This window comes from Ranitomeya variabilis, chromosome 1 (assembly GCF_051348905.1).
Source record: "Ranitomeya variabilis isolate aRanVar5 chromosome 1, aRanVar5.hap1, whole genome shotgun sequence".
NCBI classification, from domain to species: domain Eukaryota; kingdom Metazoa; phylum Chordata; class Amphibia; order Anura; family Dendrobatidae; genus Ranitomeya; species Ranitomeya variabilis.
In genome coordinates, this window is record NC_135232.1 from 818,620,947 (window position 1) to 818,639,197 (window position 18,251).

At 44.1% G+C, this 18,251-nt stretch overlaps 1 protein-coding gene across 9 annotated transcripts in view; it reads right to left on the reverse strand.

Moving 5' to 3' along the window:
• The window catches only part of SEC31A (SEC31 homolog A, COPII component), a 95,796-nt gene that overhangs the window by 2,593 nt on the left and 74,952 nt on the right, over positions 1-18,251 (reverse strand). For 2 of the 9 annotated variants that reach the window (XM_077274737.1, XM_077274722.1), the window contains 8 exons: positions 18,075-18,170; positions 17,640-17,772; positions 13,594-13,878; positions 8,694-8,732; positions 5,060-5,115; positions 4,760-4,981; positions 2,865-2,984; positions 2,666-2,737 (listed from right to left, as the gene is read on the reverse strand). In XM_077274737.1, coding sequence (XP_077130852.1) covers positions 2,666-2,737; positions 2,865-2,984; positions 4,760-4,981; positions 5,060-5,115; positions 8,694-8,732; positions 13,594-13,878; positions 17,640-17,772; positions 18,075-18,170 — 1,023 coding nt within the window. The remainder of the gene's footprint in view (positions 1-2,665; positions 2,738-2,864; positions 2,985-4,759; positions 4,982-5,059; positions 5,116-8,693; positions 8,733-13,593; positions 13,879-17,639; positions 17,773-18,074; positions 18,171-18,251) is intronic. The other 7 variants (XM_077274762.1, XM_077274745.1, XM_077274770.1 and 4 more) reach the window with 5 other exon arrangements.

An 18,251-nucleotide genomic window follows, 5' to 3' on the forward strand; every position in this document is an offset into this window, starting at 1 on the left:
TCAGCTTGCATAACAGTGCAAATTTGGTGTGCCCTCTAAATAACTCCATTTTGTTAAAGGAAAAAAAGGGTTTTTGTTAGCCAGTTGAAAAAATAATGCTCTCAGTATGAAAAACAAGATAATCTTGTAGTTATGATACCTTTTAATGGCTAGCAAAAATAAAATAAATGATGTTACAAAGCAAGCCTAAGGAAAGGACCTAAAAAGTCACGAAAGCTTGCTTTGTAACATCATTTAATTGTTAGCCATTAAAAAGTATTATAACTGCAAGATTATCTTATTTTTCACATTGAGAGCATTATATTTTCTCTAAATAACTCAATACACAGCCATTATTGTCTAAACCGCTGGCAACAAAAGTGAATACATCCTTAAGTGAAAATGGCCAAATTGTGCTCAAAGTGTCAATATTTGGTGTGGCCACCATTATTTTCAAACACCGCCTTAACTCTCTTGGACACGGAGTTCACTAGAGCTTCACAGGTTGCCACTTTAATCCTCTTCCATTCCTCCATGATAACATCAGGGAGCTGGTGGATGTTAGAGACCTTGCGCTCCTCCACCATCCGTTTGAGTTTGCCTCACAGATGCTTAATAGGGTTTAAGGCTGGAGACATGCTTGGCCACTCCAGCACTTTTACCCTCAGTTCCTTTAGCAAAGTTATGGTCATCTTAGAGGTGTGTTTGGGGTTGTTATGTTGGAATATTGCCCTGCGGCCCAGTTTCCGAAGCGAGGGGATCAAGCTCTGCTAAAGTATGTCACAGCAATTCATGGATAACTCAATGAACTGTAGCTCCCCACAGCTGACAGTACTCATGCAGCCTCAAACCATGACACTCCTACCATCATGCTTGACTGTAGGCAAGACACACTTGTCTTTATACTCCTCAAATGGTTGCCTCCACATGCCTGGCACCATCTGAACCAATTAAGTATATCCTGTTCTCATCAGACAACAGGACATGGTTGCAGTAATCCATTTCCTTAATCTGCTTGTCTTCAGCAAAGAGTTTGCTGTCTTTCTTGTGCATCATCTTTAGAAGAGGCCTCCTTCTGGGACGGCAGCCACGCAGCCAAATTTGTTGCCGTATGCGGTGTATGGCCTGAACACTGACAGGCTGACCCCCACCCCTTTGACCTCTGCAACAATACTGGCAGCACTCATAATTCTATTCTGAAAAGACAACCTCTGGATATGATGCTGAGCACGTGCACTCAACTTCTTTGGTTGACCACGACGAGGACAGTTCTGAGTAAAACCTGTCTTGTTAAATCTCTGTATGGTCTTGGCCACAGTGCTGCAGCTCAGTTTCAAGGTGTTGGCAATCTTCTTATAGCCTACGCTATTTCTATGTAGAGCAACAATTCTTTTGTTTAGATCCTCAGAAAGTTCTTTGCCATGAGGTGCCATGTTGAACTCCCAGTGACCAAAATGAGAGAGTGTAAGTGAGAGAGAGGACACCAAATTTTACACAACTGCTCCCCATTCACACAAGACTAATGAGTCACATGAAACTGGGGAGGGAAAATGTCTAATTGGGCACAATTTGGCCATTTCCATTTAGGGGTGTATTCACTTTTTATCAACATGCAAGAAACAAATCTAGCATGCCAAAACCACAGCAAAAAATGTGCAAGAAAAACAAGCAAAACCTGCTTTTGTTCTGCAGCTTCTTTCCTGCCAAGAGATCAGGTTTTGCTGCAGAAACAAAACGCTGAAAAAACGCCCAGTGTGAACTTACCTTCATACAAGCTGCACACTGACTACTGTACATTGTATCAAAGGGTCAACTGCTTACATGTCTTTCCTGTCTTCTTCACCTGCCCCCCCAAGTCCAGCATCTACCTCACCCCGACAGAAACTTAAGACACTCACACACTCTCCAACTCTATTCTGCCGCGGCCCTATATATCTTCACTCCACGACGCAGACAATGCCACTGTTTTCTACAATGCTACACTCACTCAACTATTGACTCAGTCGCCCATCTCGTGCACGGCAGAGAGCGACAAATCAATAGACAGCCCAACCTCACTAACAAGCTTTGGCGAGTGTCCAGGGTTGCAGAGAAGAGCTGGAAGAAAACACATTAAAGGTACCGTCACACATAACGATTTCGTTAACGATATCGTTGCTTTTTGTGACGTAGCAACGATATCGTTAACGAAATCGTTATGCGTGACAGCGACCAACGATCAGGCCCCTTCTGGGAGATCGTTGGTCGCTGCGAATGATCAGGACCTTTTTTTGGTTGCTGATCACCCGCTGTCATCGCTGGATCGGCGTGTGACGCCGATCCAGAGATGTCTTCACTGGTAGCCAGGGTAAATATCGGGTTACTAAGCGCAGGGCCGCGCTTAGTAACCCGATGTTTACCCTGGTTACCATTGTAAATGTACAAAAAAAAAAACACTACATACTTACATTCCGGTGTCTGTCACGTCCCTCGCCGTCAGCTTCCCGCCCTGACTGTGAGCGCCGGCCGTAAAGCACAGCGGTGACGTCACCGCTGTGCTGTGCTTTACCATATTAATACAAAGTTTCATAGTGCAGCATTCAAGGAAGCATGCAACAATTTTCACTGTTGGACTGTTGTGCTCTTTAGAAGTCTATTGTGTGGCCAATTACAGCACGGTAAAACTCGGAGATCGCAGCTAACTTACCGTTTGCTCTCTTAGCTTGTCATACAAGGACTCTAGCCTCTTATTTGCATCATCCAATTTTCTTTTGGTTTGCTGGAAAAAAAAAAATAGTTTCCAATTATTTAATTTAAACATATGTCAATATCACAGGACTTAATATATACTAAGCTAGTGGTAACATAATTAATGTGAAACATGACATTACGGCAATGAAACTCACAGGGTCGATGGCCGACGATAAACATCTTTGGATTAGGGCCTCAAAAGTAGTTTTAAGGATTTGGTGCTCCTCGGGGATCGGGTTCTTGGTAATCTTCTCAGCAGGCAAATTGTGTATAGCCTGAAAAATGAAAAATAAATATAGTAATTGAAATATATATATATATATATATATATATATATATATATATATATATATATATATATATATATATATATATATATATATATATACATACATATACACAGTATATATATATACACCCAATAGAGTCCACTTATATATATATATTTTTTTCTTCTCATTAGGGTGGAATGGCTATGTACACGCTAATGACATTGGATTACTTTCTGGCAGTTCTATTAATAAAATATTAATTGTAGGAGGACACATAAGGCTCGCAGCACTGTGCAGTACTTGCATCAGCCTGCATTGGTTAATCCAGGGCATGCCCCATTATTTATTGTTGGTATGTAAAGGAGAAACTTTGGCAGCAGACATAATTCTGGGTCTTTTTGCCCTGTGGCCATAAGGGCTTAGGCTGGTTTCACATTTGCGTTTTTGCCGCTGCGTTTTAGCGCAAAAAAACGCATGCGTTTTTTTTCCTATATTTAACATTAAAAACGCATGCTTTTTTTTTGTATGCGTTTTGCCGCGTTTGACGACGCATGCGTCGTTTCTATGCTTCCGTTTTGTTGCGGAAATGCAACATGTAGTAATTTCTAGAGGCGTTTTTTTTGCGGCAAAAAAAAGTATTGACGTCTATGTAAACGCATGCGTTTTTAAGCACATGTGTTTGGTTGCGTTTTTAAACGCATGCGTTTCCATAGAAAAAAAAACAAGAATACACACTGATAAGCAACCCCCCCACCATCAAGGTGATAAAGGGATCCAAACCCTAACCATACCCCTAACCCTAGGGATCCTAACCCTACCCCTACCCCTAGGGATCCTAACCCTAACCCTACCCCTAACCCTACCCCTAGTGATACTAACCCTAACCCTACCCCTATGGATCCTAACCCTACCCCTAACCCTACCCCTAACCCTACCCCTAGGGATCCTAACCCTACCCCTAACCCCAACCCTAGCTATTTCTATTTATAGTAGGTTTTCTTGTTGATTTTGATGATTGGCAGCTGTCACACACTTCTCAGCATGCGTTTCAAAAACGCAAACGCAGGAAAAAACGCATGTAAACGCGGCAAAACGCCGCATTTTTTTTACCGCATGCGAAAACGCATGCGTCTAAAAAACGCAGCGTTTGCACGCGTTTACATGCGTTTTTTTCACCACCTGTGTTTGCGTTTTAAACGCTGCGTTTTTAAACGCAAATGTGAAACTAGCCTTAGGCTAGGTTCACATTGCGTTAGGGCAATCCGTTTAGAGCTAGCAGATTGCGCTAACGCAATGTATTTGTAGGGGCCGCGTTTAGGGGTCGTGCTAACGTCGAGAGCGGGGAACGGACCTCGGGCACGCCGCGCAAGCAGCGTCCGAGGCGCGCCACAAAAGAACGGCACATCGCTAGCGCGAGCCGAAAAAGGCACACGCTAGCGATGCGCTTCAGGCTGAAACAACATTGCTGTCAATGGGTGCGCTATCAGACCCGTTGCACGGCGTTAATTGCGACATTTTCGCCGTGCAACGCTGTCCGTTAGCGACCAACCACTAACGCAATGTGAACCTAGCCTTACTCACACGTCAGTATTTGGCCAGTATTTTGCATCAGTGTTTGTATGCCAAAACCAGGAGTGGATGTTACAGAGAAAAACTATAATTGTAACATTGACGCCTGCTCTGTATTTTGAGAAACTCCTGGTTTTGGCACAAAATGCAGATCAAAACTACTGATGTGTGAATAAAGCCCAAGCGAAGTGATGAAATTTGAAGCTAACCTGTATGGTGTTGCCGATTGGTGCACCCGGAGCACCTTCTGTACTGGGCTTTGCGGAATCAAGGTGGACTGGTTGTGGAATTGGCATGTGTGATGGCTGATATGGTGCTGATGCTGCAGGAGATGCAGGCGATGGAGCTTGCTGCGGTTGCGAGCGTGGGTCTGCAACAGGGTTCATTATAGGAGCTGTAATTGGTGGGGGAGGAAGGCGGTTTTCAAGAACCTAGAAAAAACATAAGAAAATGCTTTAGCAATGTTCATCTCGATCTCTCAGACTCAGAAACAGTTTACTGTCATAAACCTTTTTCTTTGAAGTTCTACTGAGCGCAGGGGGGTCATTCCATCCATTCTGAGGTCCTAAGAAAAACAACAGTTTGGTCAGGTTAGAATAGTGAAAAGGTGCTGCCTAAGACTATGTTCACATGCTGCATTTTCCAGTGTTTGTGGTGAATAAAACCTATTTTATTTAACATGTACTGTGGACAAAAAGCACATGTAATCGGCACACAAAAATTAACATGTAGCAAGAGCGCACCAAAGACGCAGCGTTTTTACTGCCAGGACAACAGGTTTTGGCTGTAGAAAAAAAGAACGCTGCAAAAACACTGCATGTGAACATAGCCTCATAGAGCTGTCTTATGGGTGTATCGTTACTTAGCTTTCAAGAATGACAAGTGGCCAAAGCTTCACATGTTAGAAGGAAAACTAGCATTGCATGTCTGAAGTTTTCCACTTTAATGCTTGTCTTGGGCTTGAGACACAAACAATGGAACAAAATTACCATATATACTTAAATGTAAATGTAATTATATATATATATATATATATATATATATACATACACACACACACACGCAGAAATGTATATAAATTTGCTGTACATGTATATTCCTTTGTTCCACTGTGTCTTCGTCTTAATGAGGATATCCAGGACTTTAAAAAAAAAAAAAAGGCATGTAGTTGCTAACAGAGGCAACTACCTGTCTGTTGTACTCGGCGCCGGTCATTGACCGCTCCTGCCGGAGATTCAGCAGTTTCTCTTCCTGATGACACGGCGGGACTGCTGGTGTCATGCTGCAGCTCTCCTCTGCCTAATTGGGGGAAGCCAGCTGTCAATCAACATGACATCAGAAGTCCCTCCCTGTCAACAGGAAGAGAAACTGCTGCTCTATTGACAGGGGTAGCTGAATCTCTGGCAGGAGCGGTCAATGACCGGCACCGGGTACAACAGACAGGTAGTTGCTTCTGTAAGCAAAAGTCCCGGATATCCCCTGTAAGCATATAGAAGCTCTAAATGAGTCATGAGTGGTGAGCTCCGGTCATGGAGCACCTTCTAATGAAGTTCTCTAATAATAATGTGACAGAAGATGTGTGAAGGCGAACCTCATTTTTAAATCTTTGGGCTGAAGAAGGTGATTATATGAACACACAACAGAGGGAGATTTGGTTGTGTCCATGCTTCTCTTTTCTGATTAATTGTGCACGTTGCAAAGTTATCTGCTTTCGTATAGCGGAAAATTAACATAAAAAGGCACTCTGCCACCCCCAAAAACGCAAAATAAATCACTAATACAATAGGCAATTTAGCCAGTATAAAAATCATACCTGCAGTATAAGTTTCAGTATTGGTGACTTAGAAAAGTGATTTTGTATGCAAATATGGGGACATGTAAACTACTCGGTGCACCATTATGCCCTGTTAACAAATACCTTGAATGACAGCGCTCGCTTGGCCGGACTGAGCGCTGCCTGGCCTCTATCTGCGGCATACAGTGTCAGTGCAGGCGCGCGCTCACCCCTGGCTCTCGCCTACAGCCTCTGCTTGCTGCACTGTAACACCAGGAAGTGTGGAAAGCGGCAGGTGCAGACAAAAGCCAGGGATGAGAGCGCGCCAGCACACATATGCACGCCAACATGTACACTGAGCACCACTGGGCTCCTTCAGTGCTCGTGTGCCATAGATTGAGGTCAGGCAGTGTTCGCCCTGGTCAAGTTAGTGACGTTAATCAGGATAATCGATGGAGAGTAACAGAGCAGAGTCCTTGGCCACACCAAGGGTGCACCGAAGCACCCACATTCAAACATGAAATAAAAGGCTTTTTCTTAGCTACTGAAACACCAAAATCTACACTGCAGGTACGTTTTTATAACCAGCTAAGTTCCCTATATAACCGTACAGGTAGTTTAATTCACATGTTAGCGTCGACAGATTCCCTTTAAAAGCTATGTGAGCTTTTGCAACCACTTTTTGTATTGCTCCAATGTAACTAAAATAAAAATCATTTGAGAACGTCACACTTAAAACTATCTTATTAACTGTATACATCCCCTAGATTTGTGTTTTTATGTTTCATGGGACCCCTCTTCCGAATACCCTACAGACAATAAGTGAGGGTCAGATGGATGGAAGTAGCACGTAAGTGTAAGTTCAGACTGCGAGTAGGGTTGGTCAGAAGTCGGTAACCATGAAGACACATGGTTCTGCACAGGAGCTGTAAACACTTATCACATCACATTAAGGGAACCTATCAGTAGACTCAGGCAGCGACAGGTGCGCATGTCATAACACAGCTATTGTTTGTACAAGGAAGGCTGTTTGGGATTGGGCAGCATACACCTTTATAACATGGGTTTTCAGGATCAGAAAAAAAAAACGGTGTCAAGGATGGGAAATGGTACGAATTAAAACCTTATTACTCATTTAAATAAACCCTGTGCGTTTCAGCCCCACCACGGCTTGCTGTTTATTAATTACTTTGCTGTAGCAAGCTAAGTGAGCGCTGCAGCTAATCACCGTAAGCGATCACATGCATACTGGGGTCGTCATTGCTGCAGTGCAGTAAAAGAAGACCATTGGTAAAGGTGGTGTTGGAACAGAGGGGATTTATCAGGTGAATAAGATCCCATGGCCCAATTTCTTCTAATTTGGAAAAATCGCTAATAGGTTGCTTCATTTTTTTTTCGGATGCAGTGGAGCACTAAAAATGGTTGACACATAGTTTTTAAATTATATTAAAAGGTAAATTTTTGTTTTTTCATTTGATTAATTATTCATATATTAACAGTTTTGGATGTTTAATTAGTGAAAGGATAAACTGTCACCAGGTTTTTGCTACCCCAACTAAGAACAGCATGATGTAGAGGACCCTGATTCCTGTGATGTGTCACGTACTTTACTGAGCTGCTTGCTTGAATTAAAAAGTATTTTATCTGCTGCAGATCTATCAGTTCTCTGAATGCTGAGCACTGTATAACCCCGCCCACACCACCGATTGGCAGCTTTCTGTGTACACCGTGCATAGGCAGAAAGCTGCCAATCAGTGCTGTGGGCGTGGTTGGACTAACTATCAGTAGGTTTACTAGTCATTTGTGACAATCTCCTGCTAATCAAACAATGATCTTATGAAAGCGACAATAAAAGAGCCCAGTAAGTGACACACCCCAAGGTCTCTGTCCCTACACTATGCTGATCCCAGATTAGGAAGCAAAAACCTGGTGTCAGATTCCCATTAAAGGAGTCGTCCCCTTTTAGGAAATGTTCATCCCTTGGTGCAGTATAACAAGCTGCAGTATACTCACCTACGCCGCTGCGCTCGATGTCGGGAATCGGCTGCAGCACTGACAGCGTCGGTGAGCTAAGCGGTATGTCTCTTATCGGCACTGGCAGAGCCACTGAGCTGACATACCGCCATGGTCTCGACATGATGTCATAGCCACAGCCAATGGCCATACACAGCGAACTGTGGTGGAGACTCCCTTGGGGGCAGCAAATATAGCATGGTTTGTTTTTATTTGCTTTTTTATGCCAACCTGCGCCGGGGATGAAGATTTCATGAAAGGGAACAACCCCTTTAATAAAATAAATGTAAATTGCTAAAGATGTCCATAATCTATTTAATTTATTTTTGGCGCTTGTTCTGCAGCGCGCTGTTCACCTTGCGGGAAAGTTGTCATATCTTGAACAGTGGAAAATTCTGCAGATAAGATGCAAAGATCACTTATTATGCAACAATGTCATTTCTAAACAGTAAAGCCAAACATTTTTATTAAGCCTACACGGTGCATGCTACATTACATCGGCCAGTAAATCTACAACAGTTTGGAAAGAAATCAAATATACGGTTTGCACCATTTTACCCCTTATATGCCAATAACTTGGAAATCCTACAGGTTTATTCTCTACAGTACATGACTACTGTGTATCTACATTAGTGGCTTGTTCCGCTCTACTCATATAATGCGGATTATTTCTATGTTTGGCAGATGTATATTACCATAGGAGTGAGACACATTGTATGGTCTTTGGTGGCAGGATCTAATCAGGGCACTATAGGGCCAGCCTTCGGTGAGCAGGGCGCCACTTGCGTTTTCCAGGTTGGCAACCTCTGTGGTACGTCAGGGTTGTTTTAGGGAAAGAACAGGGTAACTAACATCGGAATTTTCCTCTTGCCCCTTATTCAGGTTATTTCACTACAGAGTACATATTTTTTTTGTTGGAACTCCAAGGGTGGCCTACCATCTTATTATTAATGGTCTTTGTTATATTGTCTATGGATTTTTAACCCCTTCACGCCACGGCCAATTTACGTTTTTGAATTTCCATTTTTTCCTCTCCTTCTTCCCAGAGCCATAACTCCTTATTTTTCAGTCCACATAGACATACAGTTGTGGCCAAAAGTATTGACACCCCTGCAATTCTGTCAGATAATACTCAGTTTCTTCCTGAAAATGATTGCAAACACAAATTCTTTGGTATTATCTTCATTTAATTTGTCTTAAATGAAAAAACACAAAAGAGAATGAAGCAAAAAGCAAAACCTTGATCATTTCACACAAAACTCCAAAAATGGGCCAGACAAAAGAATTGGCACCCTCAGCCTAATACTTGGTTGCACAACCTTTAGCCAAAATAACTGCGACCAACCGCTTCCGGTAACCATCAATGAGTTTCTTACAATGCTCTGCTGGAATTTTAGACCATTCTTCTTTGGCAAACTGTTCCAGGTCCCTGATATTTGAAGGGTGCCTTCTCCAAACTGCCATTTTTAGATCTCTCCACAGGTGTTCTATGGGATTCAGGTCTGGACTCATTGCTGGCCACCTTAGAAGTCTCCATTGCTTTCTCTCACACCACTTTCTAGTGCTTTTTGAAATGTGTTTTGGGTCATTGTCCTGCTGGAAGACCCTTGACCTCTCAGGGAGACCCAGCTTTCTCACACTGGGCCCTACATTATGCTGCAAAATTTGCTGGTAGTCTTCAGACTTCATAATGCCATGCACACGGTCAAGCAGTCCAGTGCCAGAGGCAGCAAAGCAACCCCAAAACATCAGGGAACCTCCGCCATGTTTGACTGTAGGGACCGTGTTCTTTTCTTTGAATGCCTCTTTTTTTTCTCCTATAAACTCTATGTTGATGCCTTTGCCCAAAAAGCTCTACTTTTGTCTCATCTGACCAGAGAACATTCTTCCAAAACATTTTAGGCTTTTTCAGGTAAGTTTTGGCAAACTCCAGCCTGGATTTTTATGTCTCGGGGTAAGAAGTGGGGTCTTCCTGGGTCTCCTACCATACAGTCCCTTTTCATTCAGACGCCGACGGATAGTACGGGTTGACACTGTTGTACCCACGGACTGCAGGGCAGCTTGAACTTGTTTGGATGTTAGTCGATGTTCTTTATCCAACATCCGCACAATCTTGCGTTTAAATCTCTTGTCAATTTTTCTTTTCCGTCCACATCTAGGGAGGTTAGCCACAGTGCCATGGGCTTTAAACTTCTTGATGACACTGCGCACAGTAGACACAGGAACATTCAGGTCTTTGGAGATGGACTTGTAGCCTTGAGATTGCTCATGCTTCCTCACAATTTGGTTTCTCAAGTCCTCAGACAGTTCTTTGGTCTTCTTTCTTTTCTCCATGCTCAATGTCGTACACACAAGGACACAGGACAGAGGTTGAGTCAACTTTAATCCATGTCAATTGGCTGCAAGTGTGATTTAGTTATTGCCAACACCTGTTAGGTGCCACAGGTAAGTTACAGGTGCTGTTAATTACACAAATTAGAGAAGCATCACATGATTTTTCGAACACTGCCAATACTTTTGTCCACTCCCTTTTTTATGTTTGGTGTGGAATTATATCCAATTTGGCTTTAGGACCATTCTTTTTGTGTTTTTTCATTTAAGACAAATTAAATGAAGATAATAATACCAAAGAATTTGTGTTTGCAATCATTTTTAGGAAGAAACTGAGTATTATCTGACAGAATTGCAGGGGTGTCAATACCAATACCAAGCCTGGAAGTGTGAAATGCACTGCAGCAAAAAAGAATGTTATTTCTTTGTTTATTTTTTTTTTAAATTGTGAAAAGTTTTATCAGAGGGTCATTTATTATTCAACCCCTCAACCCCCCAGAATTCTGTTTGGTTCCCCTAAAGTATTAAGAAGTAGTTCAGGCACAAAGAACAATGAGCTTCACGTGTTTGGATTAATTATCTCTTTTTCCAGCCTTTTCTGACTATTTAAGACCCTCCCCAAACTTGTGAACAGCACTCATACATGGTCAACATGGGAAAGACAAAGGAGCATTCCAAGGCCATCAGAGACAAGATCGTGGAGGGTCACAAGGCTGGCAAGGGGTACAAAACCCTTTCCAAGGAGTTGGGCCTACCTGTCTCCACTGTTGGGAGCATCATCCGGAAGTGGAAGGCTTATGGAACTACTGTTAGCCTTCCATGGCCTGGACAGCCTTTGAAAGTTTCCTCCCGTGCCGAGGCCAGTCCGAAGAGTCAAGGCTAACCCAAGGACAACAAGGAAGGAGCTCCGGGAAGATCTCATGGCAGTGGGGACATTGGTTTCAGTCAATACCATAAGTAACGTACTCCACCGCAATGGTCTCCGTTCCAGACGAGCCCGTAAGGTACCTTTACTTTCAAAGCGTCATGTCAAGGCTCGTCTACAGTTTGCTCATGATCACTTGGAGGACTCTGAGACTGACTGGTTCAAGGTTCTCTGGTCTGATGAGACCAAGATCGAGATCTTTGGTGCCAACCACACAAGTGACGTTTGGAGACTGGATGGCACTGCATACGACCCCAAGAATACCATCCCTACAGTCAAGCATGGTGGTGGCAGCATCATGCTGTGGGGCTGTTTCTCAGCCAAGGGGCCTGGCCATCTGGTCCGCATCCATGGGAAGATGGATAGCACGGCCTACCTGGAGATTTTGGCCAAGAACCTCCGCTCCTCCATCAAGGATCTTAAGATGGGTCGTCATTTCATCTTCCAACAAGACAACGACCCAAAGCACACAGCCAAGAAAACCAAGGCCTGGTTCAAGAGGCAAAAAATCAAGGTGTTGCAGTGGCCTAGTCAGTCTCCTGACCTTAACCCAATTGAAAACTTGTGGAAGGAGCTCAAGATTAAAGTCCACATGAGACACCCAAAGAACCTAGATAACTTGGAGAAGATCTGCATGGAGGAGTGGGCCAAGATAACTCCAGAGACCTGTGCCGGCCTGATCAGGTCTTATAAAAGACGATTATTAGCTGTAATTGCAAACAAAGGTTATTCCACAAAATATTAAACCTAGGGGTTGAATAATAATTGACCCACACTTTTATGTTTAAAATTTATAAAAATTTAACTGAGCAACAAAACTTTTTGGTTTGTAAGATTTATGCATCTGTTAATAAATCCTGCTCTTGTTTGAAGTTTGAAGGCTCTAACTTATTTGCATCTTATTAAACCTGCTAAATCTGCAGGGGGTTGAATACTACTTTTAGGCATTGTATATTTACTTAGTAAAAAAAAAATTGGAAGATTTTTTTTTTTTTCTTCAGATCATGATCTTATTCATACAGCTTCTGTGTACAGCGTCCTCTTCAGGTCACCCACAGATTTTCAATTGGATTCAGGTCAGGGCTCTGAGTGGGCCAATCCCAAATTCTGACCTTCTACTGGTGAAGCCAGTCTTTATTTTATTTTAAAAGGGGTGTGTATTCTTTTTATAGCCATGTTAAGCTAAAAATACAACAACTAAAAAAAAATCACATTGCCAAAAATATTTTTTAAAAAATACATTTAACACAAACCTGATTTAAACAATAGGTAGCGAACCTTTAACCACCATCGTCTCATGCATGATCGACCTTAAAAGGGTATTATTCCATTCCCATCTCCAAGATCCTAAGCCAATATGTAGAAGGTGTAATCATAATATTAGCAAATACCTCCAATTAGAAATGTAGTACAGTTTTTCTGATTCGCTATGTCTCTTTCCTAATGTACAGGCATTGCAGGACCTTAGGTATCCATGGTTACGAACACTAGCAACTAGTAACCATGGATACCTAAGGTCCTGCAATGCCTGCACATGAGGAAAGAGACATGGCTAATCTGAAGAAGTATATTACATTTCTAACGGGAGTTATTTGATGATATTATTATTATTATTACAGCTACTAAATATTGGGATAGGATCTTGGAGGTGGGAATACCCCTTTAAAGAAGTAACTACTGGACCTCTCACATCAATCTATAAAATATATTCAACATGGTCTATCTACAAAGCTCAATAAGAACCTACTGCAAAGAGAGAAACCAGACTGGAGAGAAAAAATGTAAAATAAAGGAAAAAGTAACAAGATGGACACTGTATATTCTACATAGGAAAACACATTACTGTAATGATACACAAATAAACAAAAAATAGAGCATAAACCTGTATTCAAGTCGTAGGCACATGCATTTACGTGTTATTTTCCCAGTGGGCTAAAAATGCCGCCCTCCCACCCCCCGATTCATGCTCAGACCTGTTCTCTGGGAGGCAGGCAGAGTACCTGTAGATCCAGGTGGAGGCATTGCATAAGGAGCAGAGCTAGCTGGCGCTCCTGGCCTGGCATGCTGGAAGGATGGTCCAGGAGGTGGGAAAGAATGAGGAGAAGACGGTGTGGACACTGGAGGGTGCGGAGGCTGCACAGGATAGTGCGGCTGAGGAGCAGAGTGAGCAGACGAGGTGTAAGAAGGGTTATGGTAGGGAGAGGCAGAGGGAATGGAGGCCGACGGTTGAGGTTGGTAGATAGCCGGTCCCTCAGAGCCATAATACTGTTGAGAAGGTGGATAGGCTATATCAAACGAAGAGGAACAAAAATGTAAAATTAGTAACAATATTAGTTTCCGTATATTAGAAAGCAGTGTCATGCAAATATAAAATATATTTATGCCTTAAAAATAATTCGTATAATACTGTAAAATCCCATGTACACAATTTAAAGGGATCCTGTACTCTCCCCAGCCCGTCTTATTGCCATCATAACTTTAAGTAAGCTTAGTGCTGGATTATAAGGAGGTTCTTTTATGTGCCTTACACTTATTTGTGAGTCTAAATAAAATCAAGTTATAAATCTGGCTCGTGGTATGCAAATTATCCAGGACTAGTCCTGCCTGGGATCTTGGAATCACACCTAGGAGCGCATGATTAACTTACACCACACAGGTGACATCACCATCAGGGCCCTGAAAAGCTCACGCATGAGTGCAACGTTCCGCCTTTGTGGCCATTAGCATACACTCCCCAGCTTCATCAGGACTACGCTCATGCTCAGATGGGTATTACTGACGCCTGCACGGCAGCTGGCTGTAAAGCGAGATCAGCACCCGTATCTCCTCTGGGCATGAGCAGTGCGCTGATGAAGCCAGGGAGCATACACCCAACTTCATTGCACATGGCAAGAGAATATTGTGTTCATGCGTGGGAGCTGCAGAGCCTTGATGCTGACGTTGCCTGTGCAGTGGATCTTAACCCACTCCTTTGAGCATGATTACAAAATCGGAGGCAGGACTAGTCTGGGGACAACAATACCCTATCGGAGGCAGGACTGGTCTGGGGACAACAATACCCTATCGGAGGCAGGACTGGTCTGGGGGCAGCAATACCCTATCGGAGGCAGGACTGGTCTGGGGGCAACAATACCCTATCGGAGGCAGGACTAGTCTGGGGGCAGCAATACCCTATCGGAGGCAGGACTGGTCTGGGGGCAACAATACCCTATCGGAGGCAGGACTGGTCTGGGGGCAGCAATACCCTATCGGAGGCAGGACTAGTCTGGGGACAACAATTCCCCTATTGGAGGCAGGACTGGTCTGGGGACAACAATACCCTATCGGAGGCAGGACTGGTCTGGGGACAACAATTCCCCTATTGGAGGCAGGACTGCTCTGGGGACAACAATACCCTATCGGAGGCAGGACTGGTCTGGGGACAACAATTCCCCTATTGGAGGCAGGACTGGTCTGGGGACAACAATACCCTATCGGAGGCAGAACTAGTCTGGGGACAACAATACCCTATCGGAGGCAGGACTAGTCTGGGGACAACAATACCCTATCGGAGGCAGGATTGGTCTGGGGGCAGCAATACCCTATCGGAGGCAGGACTGGTCTGGGGACAACAATACCCTATCGGAGGCAGGACTGGTCTGGGGACAACAATTCCCCTATTGGAGGCAGGACTGGTCTGGGGACAACAATACCCTATCGGAGGCAGAACTAGTCTGGGGACAACAATACCCTATCGGAGGCAGGACTAGTCTGGGGACAACAATACCCTATTGGAGGCAGGATTGGTCTGGGGGCAGCAATACCCTATCGGAGGCAGGACTGGTCTGGGGACAACAATACCCTATCGGAGGCAGGACTGGTCTGGGGACAACAATTCCCCTATTGGAGGCAGGACTGGTCTGGGGACAACAATACCCTATCGGAGGCAGAACTAGTCTGGGGACAACAATACCCTATCGGAGGCAGGACTAGTCTGGGGACAACAATACCCTATTGGAGGCAGGATTGGTCTGGGGGCAGCAATACCCTATCGGAGGCAGGACTGGTCTGGGGACAACAATACCCTATCGGAGCCAGGACTGGTCTGGGGACAACAATTCCCCTATTGGAGGCAGGACTGGTCTGGGGACAACAATACCCTATCGGAGGCAGAACTAGTCTGGGGACAACAATACCCTATCGGAGGCAGGACTAGTCTGGGGACAACAATACCCTATTGGAGGCAGGATTGGTCTGGGGGCAGCAATACCCTATCGGAGGCAGGACTAGTCTGGGGACAACAATACCCTATCGGAGGCAGGACTGGTCTGGGGGCAACAATACCCTATCGGAGGCAGGAATACCCTATCGGAGGCAGGACTAGTCTGGGGGCAGGAATACCCTATCGGAGGCAGGAATACCCTATTGGAGGCAGGACTAGTCTGGGGGCAGGAATACCCTATTGGAGGCAGGATTGATCTGGGGGCAACAATACCATATCGGAGGCAGGATTAGTCTGGGGGCAGCAATACCCTATCGGAGGCAGGACTGGTCTGGGGGCAGCAATACCCTATCGGAGGCAGGACTAGTCTGGGGGCAGCAATACCCTATCGGAGGCAGGACTAGCCTGGGGGCAGCAATACCCTATCGGAGGCAGGAATACCCTATCGGAGGCAGGACTGGTCTGGGGGCAACAATACCCTATCGGAGGCAGGACTAGTCTGGGGGCAGCAATACCCTATCGGAGGCAGGAATACCCTATCGGAGGCAGGACTGGTCTGGGGGCAACAATACCCTATCGGAGGCAGGACTAGTCTGGGGGCAGCAATACCCTATCGGAGGCAGGACTAGTCTGGGGGCAGCAATACCCTATCGGAGGCAGGAATACCCTATCGGAGGCAGGACTAGTCTGGGGGCAGCAATACCCTATCGGAGGCAGGACTAGTCTGGGGGCAGCAATACCCCGATGGAGAAGTCCTTAATTATTTGCATACTGTGAGCCCGGTTCATAACTTGCTTTTTAAAACATAGAAATAAGTGTATGGCACAGAAAGTACTTTCTTATAATCCCAGAATATGCTTATAAAGCTATGGTAGCAGCTTAGGAGGGGCTGGAGATTCCCTTTAAGACAATCTTACATAAATGTGAGTAATTTTACAACATTACACAACTCCTAATTGATTACTTTTATTATAGCCCAGTGCTACAATAGAAACCAACCAGATTGTGAACGCTGCTCTGGATATATGTAAAGTATTAACAGATTCGTGGAGTCGGAGCCCATTTTGGTGCGTCGGAGTCAGTGTCATGGAAATTGAGGAGTCGGAATCAGAGGTTTGGCTTACCGACTCCACAGTCCTTTCAGGACTGTGGAGTCGGAGTCGTGGAATCAGAGCCCATTTTGGGGGAGTCAGAGTTGGAGTCAGTGTCATGGAATTTGAGGAGTCGGAGGTTTGGCTTACTGACTCCACAGCCCTGGTTTTAACTATATTATTATTTTTTTTATTTTTTTTTAGATGTAACTGAAATAAATGAAACAACATTATTAAAAAAGAGATAGAAGATATACATGTGAATGGTGGAATTGGACATATTAATCGTTTGGCACCAATTTTATAGGCCGCGACAATGGTCTGTAACCTCTACACATCGGCGGGACTAATGTCTCTTACTTGCTGGTATCTGTAGTTTTTCTTTTGATGAGCTGGCCTGGTGTGACGATACAAGTGCATCGTGCTGCAACGTTGAGGTCACATCAAAAGTAGAGCATTAGATGCCGGAAGGTAAGGGGCGTTATTACCGCTCTCGTGCAGCGGCCACAGATCATGGATGGCTGATGGAATGGGATGTGCAAATAAATTGGAACCAACTCTAAGTGAAATATATGCAAAATCAGATATAAGCTGTTCATTACGTGCAATTATCACGTGCAATTATCTTGAATTAATACATTTCTATACGAGAGGTACGTGGAATGCAAAAACGTCTGTATGAAGAACACTTGCTTTAGTCCTGAGAAGGAAGCATGCAGACATTTGCCCATAATAACAGCACAGAAATACATACTTGGTGGGTACGGCTGCCGACCACCTGTATTATACGGGTTGGCATTAGAATCTGGTGGCAGAGCTGGGGCTCCTACAGCAGGTGGATACAAGTTACCAGGAATGTTGAAGCCTGGTGGTGGCGCATTTTCTCTCTGTAAAATGGAAGAAAAAACAAACTATTTACACATCTTTTAACAGCTAAGGTGTTTTTTGCCACAACATTTTTGCAACTTTTCAGGTGAAACAAGTCTATGTTCATAAGAAGTCGACTTTCGATCGCATTAACAGCAGTGCAATATATCTATAGGCAGCAAGCTACAAAATCAGCGCAAAGAAAGTCTGCTTTCTGATACCAAGTGCTGCGCAATATGTGATGTGCTGCGCAAGATTAGAGCATGCCCAGTGCCACTGCAAAAGAAAAGAGGCAAACCTTCCATGTACTGCAATGTAATACCTGGGTGTCAAAGGAAGAGGAGGCAGCAGGTGCAAAGCTGGGAAGGGCAGTAGGGTTTTTGTTACTCCAGGAAGTGACAGTAGGGGCAATTCTAGCCTGAGGTGAATAAAGAAATAAAAATCACTGGAAAAAACTAAGATTACAGCTAAATTCTGCCTTGGTCAAAGGGTGGCTGTT